Raw genomic sequence first — 8,637 nt, 5'->3', positions numbered from 1 at the left:
TTGTAGTTAAAGTGATTAACTACCCGCCTGGCACTTAGTTAAGGAGTTTCACCCCCTCCCTAACTTCAGGGGAAAATCTCTACCTGGGGAAACAACCTTTCTCGGAGAGGTGACCTTGGTTAAAACACATAGTGCCAAGAAGGTGAGCAAACATATTAAGAACAGTATGCCATATATGCCAGGTCCCTTGAAACAGCAAGGATGGACCGGCTCCTGGCAATGTTACACAGCCCTCTGCGAAACCTCCTGAGATTATTGCAACCTTTGGTGGCTGGCCTCCCATCCCTTTGATATTTAACAGCATATTTGCCTGTCACTTATTTGAACATTATACTATATATTTATCATTTTCTAACAGTCCAGTGTGATAGTCTTGTCTATAGAGGAGATGAGAATGATTGCCAAGTCCTTGGACTCCAAATCAGCTATTTAACACAATAGTCACATGAAGCAAAAACAATTGGTTAGAAATTCCAGATATACACAACAAAATGTAAATAATTATCATAACACCTGCCACTAGATAATGCATAAGAAACCAAGGTACAGAGGGATGAACTACTTTGCCCCAAATCAAGAGGTAGTAAGAGATAACACTAGGATTAAGACCCCGACCGGCTGGCTGCAGAATGAATGCACATTATATAACACTGTGTGTGACCTGCTCGCCTACTTAACCTCACTGACTTCTCTTTCTGTGTTGGTGAAAGATGGAGAATAATGACGCCCTTTATAAAGTTAGCATGTCAGTTATTAAGAGAAGTACATCCATCAGCTTTGTAAGCATGAAGCTCCATAGCAGACGTAAAATGTCGCTGTTGTCTGCTGTCTTCATGCTGCCATTGTTGCCACAGCATCATGTGAGCTCAGCTCATAGAGGAGCAAAGGTTTCCCTTAGATTCCTGTAGGGATAATCATTTGCTGGCTTTTCAATCTCAACACACACGTGTTTGCTCTGACTGAACAATGTCCATGCCCTAAAATAGCTCATGTCCACTGAGAGAGACTAACTAACAGGGCATAGGGAGGGAAGGCCATCATGAGGTTCTGAGTTTTGTGCAAAGACCCAGGAGAGAGGAAAGGAGAAGGGAAGGATTGTGGTACTCAAAGAGTTAAGCAAACTTCTTCCAGCTTAGGAAACAGACCTGCAGTTTTAAATTCTAATAATCTTCCCATGGGAGAAGCACCAACACGTTTTGCATTGTATTTATGCTACACAGTAACCTTTTCCCATCATTTTTAGTCCTCACTTTCCTGCATATTTTCCCACAAAGACTGTCCTTGACCAACACCAGAAATGAATTTGATTTCTCTAATGCAGCAGGTAATTGGATTTTTCTTTATTGGATGCATCCCTTTAATGACTGTCTCTGCTCCTTGCCAATTTAGCAAGTGCCCTGACATTGATCTGATGATATGACTTAAAATAAATAGGTGGAAGCTGGGGGTGAAAAGAACCAGCTGTCTGGCATCAGAAAAAAATGTATTTTGTCCTCATCTTGCCATTTTACTGAGAAATCTTTTACCCTTGAATGGCATTTTTGCAAAACATGCTGCTGTAATAATTAGTCATATAGCAACAGATTGCTTCCTTCTAGAAAATATAGTAATTATTTCCCAGAAAGTGCCCTGGAGAAAACATTGCAAGTTGAATAAAATTTACCCAATAATCATGCTGTTCCATGAAAATATCTGTTACTATGCATACTCTTTCCAGAGCAAGATAAATATTGTTGGACAGAATTAATTAAATCTTTTTAAAAGCTGACAAAACATGAAATATTTATTTAAGTATTTATTTGCTTAAGTTGAGGTTTTGTAAAAATAAAATCTGACACAAGATTGTTATTTAAGAGGGTGACAAAGGAGCAGCGGATAAAATTGTTGTATTTTGAAAAATAGTGATTCTTTCCTCAGGGAAGTTGTGATATAAAACTTGTTTTAAGCTCAAGAATATATGGGATATAAATTTTCTATTTTTACCTTTATTCCTTTTTAGTAACAATATAACTCAGTTGATTCATGGTTAATTTTTATTCTATCATCTTCCCTTTGTTTATTTTGATAAATATGATTTTTTTAAGTTGAAGATACAATTCATGGTTGAGAAAATAAAGTCTTGTAATTCTAATGAGTCATGAAGAAAATAAGTTTTCTTTTAAAAATAAGTTAACAAGTGTTTTTTTTTTCTTTTTGAATTCTTAATATTAGTTGCATGTACACTTATCAAAGTAATTAATAGTTTTAAGACATTGAGAGTTTAAATTAAAACCAGTTATGATTGTTGAGCCTTTTCAATAATGAAATCATATCACACAGAATTACTGTGGGTTCTAAATCAGACAGAGGGGGCATAGGTCTGCAGTGTTGCTCAATGGAGATCAATGAACTTGCTTTGATTCCTACCAACCAGGGGAGGCGTGGGAATTCTAGTCCTAGAAATGACGTGAGAAAGAATATAGAGAAAAATTAAGATCACATGTGCCCTAGAGACTGGGCTCTTACTCACTGTTCTGATTGCATCCTCAGTGAGCATGTGCAGCTTTAGCATGTCAGTGAAAGTTTCCAGGAACTTTTCCAGGATGTTGTGTTGCACAAGATGGGCTTGCTTGAGAATCAATGCACCTTCTGCAGGGAGTCCAGTAGCATTGAAGGGCCCACTGGATCACCATCTCTCATCACAAATTATTAAATCTCACCCATTCCAGGTTAAGCCATTGTTGGAAATTACATTTAAATGTAATGTTAAGGCTTTAAGGGCAAAAGAAAAAAAATATTTTAATGGATAATGAAACTTCTTTGTTACTCTATTGAGTTTATTCCATTCTTTGTTAAGAATTTTGATTCTGTCTTGAATTTTTGGATTTGAAGATTATTAAATAAAACCATAATTAATTAAACAATGTTCTCTTCTCTCAAATGGAAGGTATATTTTCTGGGAAAAGGAAAAAAAAACTATGTGTGTGTGTATGTGCACATATGCAAACATGTTTCCTTTATTAGAAGAAGGAAATTCATTTTTCATTCTTACTAGTTTTTTAAAGCTGCTTTTTATGACATCTATGTATTATTCTTTGGAAATTTGCTGAAACTATTAATATGGGATGTTGACAATGGACAATTTATTTTGTTAATGCATTATTTAAAAGCAAGCATTTATATCCTAATATATTTTTGCCATTTTTTCTTTGAGTAATATTTTAGTCTTTTATATAAAAGATCATTAGGAAAGGATACAATGATAAATATTTGACTTCAAGGATTTCAAAGCCTAGTGGAGAGAAAAATATGCATAAGTAAGTAAAAGAGAAGGTGGAAAGTGATATGTAACATGAAAAGGGTCAAGAACTGTAGTTGGAGGGAAAAATGATAACACGACTGTATATAGGCCTCTGAAGACAGGCACAATCTGTGCAGGTGGGAGAGGCAGAACATTTTTTTGAAGAAAGAATAGAATTGCTAATTACATGGAGGTGGAAACTTGCTAGGTAATTAGATTAAATGTGCCTTAAAACGGTCTAGGTACCATACTTCACAAATCATTGAAGAAAAAAAGGGAGAGAAGGAAAGATAATATTTTGACTGGAAATAGTTTCTGTTTAGCTAAGTTAGAAAGAATATGGTACTTTATTATATGTTTTGTTTCTATAGAGAGGTTATTAATATCTTAATGATGCCCTCTTTTATAAGGTAATCTTGACTGATGTTTACAAAATAATGTCAATATTTGACATGTTGAATGACCTTAAATATGCTCATTTATTATGTAAAGAATATAAACTATTAAAGTTTTTAAGTAAAGGAAATATATTCTTCTAGTTTTATCTTTGCATTTGTTCTAGTGTTAAAATACATACATATTTTATTTTCAATAAAATGTAAATTATTTGCATATTTACCCCTGAATGTAAATTTCTGACAGTGCTAAATAAGTTTCTTTGATTGCTTCAGGTCACTGATATGATGCTTCAGGACAAACCCTATCCTGATTGGGGGAAATCTGCAAGAGCTTTCTGGAAGAAAGGAAATGTTAGGATCATTTTATTCTGGTAAGAGATTGTTTAATTTATTGATTTATACCTTGTCTCATTCACTAAATGACTTGGATTGGATGTAATTTTCTTTAGATGTATAGAATTCTATGTGGAGAGACATTATAAATGTGTACTACATTCCATTAAAATGATTAAAACCAATCATTATAATTATTAAATGAATTTCTGCTTACCAATATTACATATACACATTTACAAGAGATATGTTTTGATAATATAGTGATGCAAAGATTTTAGCAGAGATAAGTAGGATTTTGACTGAGCAAAAACAAGCTGTAATTTTTATCAATGAATTATGATATTAAAAATGCCTTCGGTAAATGCTAAATTTCCAGTGTATTTGACATGATATAATTTACTTTGAAGAAGTTGTACAGAAAAGGGCCCTCTTTACAAATCACATCTGGCTCATTGGCAATTCTTCTTCACTTTACTTCTAACGTTTCCTTTCGATCCCCAGCCCAATCATTGAAACTTTAAAAACAATTTGTCTGATAGAACTTCGCTGTGCTTTTTTTAAAGTAGCATCACCATTATTTATGAGTATTTGCATAAGATTAGACAGAAAAGATAGGAATGTGGAGAGAGCAAGAGAGCACTTCCTCCTGGCTGAGTGCCACTGGCCAACCACAGGGATTCAACCTGATTATGAGAAGTTATATACACTGACATGCAGAAGAGTTGTAATTAATGATGCCTTGTGCCTGGTAAATTCCAGCCACTCTACCTGCCTTTTGAAATGAAGGCAAAATCTGTTTATTCTTGGATTTAATTTGGGGGCATTGAATGTTTTATGTATAAGCTAGAAAAATCATAGTTACTGAGTACTTGGAAAATATACTCTCTAAGATATCTTTATGCTTTTGCACTAATCATTAAATGTTGCTAGACACAGAGAGCATTTTAAACCTATTTCTTAGCAGGTAAACAAAAGTAGATGTTTTTCAATAATGTAAAAATAAATATGGTTTTGTAGGTTTTCACACCTGTGTCTATGAGTCAAGTGTGGTCTATTTTTACGATGCATTTAACCTCCATATGTTTTCCTGCCTAAAAAGTGCCTTGTTTAAATAATATGCTTTATAATATTTGTGGCAAATGTTTATTAAAGGCACATTTTTCAACCGGCACTGTGGTAAGTACTTAACATTCTATATATTTACTCATTTAATTCTGACATATATAAGGTAGGTGCTGTTACTATAAGCATGAGTCTCTGACTCTTGGGCCCCAGTTTTTATTTTTATTTATTTATTTATTTGTTTGTTTGTTTATTTATTTATTTATATTTTACAGTGTGTTTTTATTTATTTTTTAAAATTTTTTATTTATTTGAAAAAATCTTTATTGTTGAAAGTCCTCCTTTGAACAATAAAGGAAAAAGGTCCTCCTTTCCCTCCATCAGCTTCTTCCAGCCTGTTCCTGCCTTTACCCTCCAGGCCTTCACGGAGCCTCAGTTTTTAATCATTGCACCACACTGCCTCTAGAAGAACAAAAGATGCAACCAGTTGCAAATTTCCAAATGATTATCTTTCATCCATTTTTAGATAATGGTTCCAGATAAGCCTGTGAGATTCTGAAAAATTGTTCCACCCTACAGAATTCTCTATAGGGGTTTTAAGAATCACAATCTAAAAGGAGATAGATCTTAATAGTAAAAGTGTTGATGACCTATCTCTTTTAAAAAAACTTACACTTACTTTGTTTATAGACAGTTTGTATTATTTAAATGTACCTTCAAAGGCTGCCCATTGATTATTGTTTAATGTGGCCAGTTACCAAGGTCACATATATATTAACACAAAGGCAAGGCATGCATAATTATTTGAAGGCCTCCATGTTTGTTGTCATTAGCTACTCTTAATTGCAATGGCTGTTTGAGGAAAAGAAATCATACTAGATTTTTCCTGGTAATCTTAGTACATCTTTCCTTGAATATTACCACTCAGGTCTATTAGTATATGTTGTTAAACTAATTTATTTGGTCACTGGCAGATAATATTATTGAATGGAAAATAAACAAAACCTCATAGTTATTCTTACAGTAGTTGTTTCTGTATAAGTATGATAGGAGATTATTACTAGAGATGATTTTTTCAAGGTAGTATTTCAAGTCATGGGGAGCATAAAATAATGAGGGGAATTTAAATGTCACTTTTCCTGATTTTATTCATTTCTACACAGTTAGATTATCTTGACAACAGTATTCTTTCTTTAAAAAAAAGGAAAATCTGATACAAAAAGTTGAATATGAAAATTATGTGGGAAGCAGAGAAAGGAACCACGATGGTGGCATAGGTAAATGCCTGTACCTGCTGCCTCCCACAACCACATCAAAATTACAACTAAAATACAGAACAACTACCATCCAGAACCGCAGGAAAGCTGACTGAGTGGAAGTACTACAACTAGAGAGGTAAAGAAGAAAGCTCATTGAAACTGATAGGAGGTGCAGCGTCACAGAATGAGCTGGTCCAGCACCCACGTGGGCCACTTTTCTAATTGGGAGGGAGTCCCAGTCCCACAACAGACCCCCAGCCCAGGGGTTCCAGAGCTGCAGAAAGAAGTCCCTACAGGCAATAAGAACTATGGACTGTAAAAACAAGTGCGGGCTGGGGTTGAGTAACACACAGGCTGCTAGAGACTCAGCTGCTCTTCTTAAAAGGCTGGCACCTCAAAATGAATTTATAAGCTCCTACTTGCTCTGAGATCCAGAGCTGGGTGAGGCTCTGAGGGACCCAGACAGATACAGGGAGAAACTGGACTGTCTGGTACTGGGGGAGGAAAGCGGGGGTGGCTTTCTTCCAGATGGAGGTGCTCCCAATGGTCATTGTTCCTGTCCTGGGACCTCCCCAGTGCAGGGCTGACTAGCAGACATTTCTGTTCACTCTACCTTGGAGATTCCCTGAGACCCTGCCCCACCCAATCACCCAATTTACAATCCCACCCAAGCTGTGGGCAGCAGCTTTTGGCCCGTCCTTTCTCAGCCTAAAACCTGTCATACAAGTTGCAGCTGGGTCACGGAGCCCCAAAGCTATCAATAAAAGGCCCAAGGCTGGCATCAGCAACAGCCTGCCTTGCTTCACAGGTGGGCCTTGTCTGGGCACTTCCAAATCCGATACAAAGAGGAGGAATCTGCAGATCTCTCTGTAGCTCCTGCTGGCTGGCCCCAGGCAGTGGCTGACATTGCAGCTCCTTGGAGATCAAAGAGCCAGTGTACCCAGTGGTTAGTGTGAGACCATACCAGATTACAACTCTTCACATCCGTAAGTGGCCCACTCAAGGGACAGACTCAGTGAGCACTAACATCCCACTGAAGCAAGTCCTGCCCCATTAGGGTGTCTCCTGCACAGAAGCTCTCCCACTGTAGTCGTAGCTGGTCCACACAGCCAGTTAGCCTGGAAGTCAATTCCTCCCAGTGACACCAATAGCAATCAAGGCTCAACTACAACAAGACTGTGCACACAGCTCACAAAGGGGTGCACCAAGAGTGGCCACCTTAGTGATTGGGGAGGCTGAGCCACTGGGCCCTATAAGATACCTATTTCACAAGGCCACTCTATCAACTCAAGGAGACTTAGCAGCTATCCAACACATATAAACAAACACTGAGAATCAAGTCAAAGATTTGAAATATAAGGAAGCAGAAAACACCCTACTGGAAGAGCAAAAAGAAAAAAGAATCCAAAAATATGAAGATAGTGAAAAAGTCGATGGGACAATTTCAAGCATACCAACATCCGAATTTTGGGGGTGCCAGAGGAAGAGAGAGAGCAAGAAATTGAAAACCTATTTGAAGAAATAATGACAGAAAACTTCCTTACCTGGTGAAAGAAATTGACTTACAAGTCCAGGTAGCGCAGAGAACCCCAAACAAAAGGAATCCAAAGAGGACCACACCAAGACACATCACAATTGAAATACCAAGGGCAAAGGACAAAGAGAGAATCTTAAAAGCAGCAAGAAAAAAGCAGTTCATTACCTACAAGGGAGTATCCTTATGACTGTTAGCTGACTTCTCAACAGGTCAGAAGGGAGTGGCAAGAAATATTCAAAGTGATGAATAGTAAGAACCTACAACCAAGAATACTCTACCCAGCAAAGCTATCATTTAGAATTGAAGGTCAGATAAAGAGCTTCACAGACAAGAGAAAGCTAAAGGAGTTCATAAACACCAAGCCAGTATTATATGAAATGCTGAAGGGTATTCTTTAAGAAGAAGAAGAAAGGTAAAGGTAAAAAGAAAAAGGTAAAGGTAAAAAATTATGAACAACAAAGTGACAAAAAATATATATCTATCAACAAGTGAATCTAAAAATCAAATGAATAAAATATCTGATGAACAGAATGAACTGGTGAATGGAATAGAATTAGGGGCATGGAAATGGAACAGGCTGATGATTCTCAGAGGGAAGGGGTTGTGGGGTGTGCGGGAAGAGATTAGACAAAGATCTTATATGAATGTACTGTATGCAGTACCTATGGGCACAGACAATAGAGTGGCAAGGGCCTGGGGTGAGGTGGGAACCAGGTGGTGAGGAGCCATTTGGGGGGAAAAGAGAGGCATCTGTAATAATCTCAA

At 36.9% G+C, this 8,637-nt stretch overlaps 1 protein-coding gene across 1 annotated transcript in view; it reads left to right on the top strand.

Moving 5' to 3' along the window:
- TMEM117 (transmembrane protein 117) overlaps positions 1-8,637 on the top strand; it is a 208,363-nt gene that overhangs the window by 52,639 nt on the left and 147,087 nt on the right. Inside the window, exon 2 of the mRNA XM_006755530.2 lies at positions 3,952-4,049. Coding sequence (XP_006755593.1) covers positions 3,952-4,049 — 98 coding nt within the window. The remainder of the gene's footprint in view (positions 1-3,951; positions 4,050-8,637) is intronic.

This window comes from Myotis davidii, unplaced genomic scaffold, assembly GCF_000327345.1.
Source record: "Myotis davidii unplaced genomic scaffold, ASM32734v1 scaffold290, whole genome shotgun sequence".
NCBI lineage: Eukaryota > Metazoa > Chordata > Mammalia > Chiroptera > Vespertilionidae > Myotis > Myotis davidii.
The sequence above is the reverse complement of the archived record's forward strand: the minus strand, read 5'-3'. Positions and strand labels throughout refer to the sequence as shown.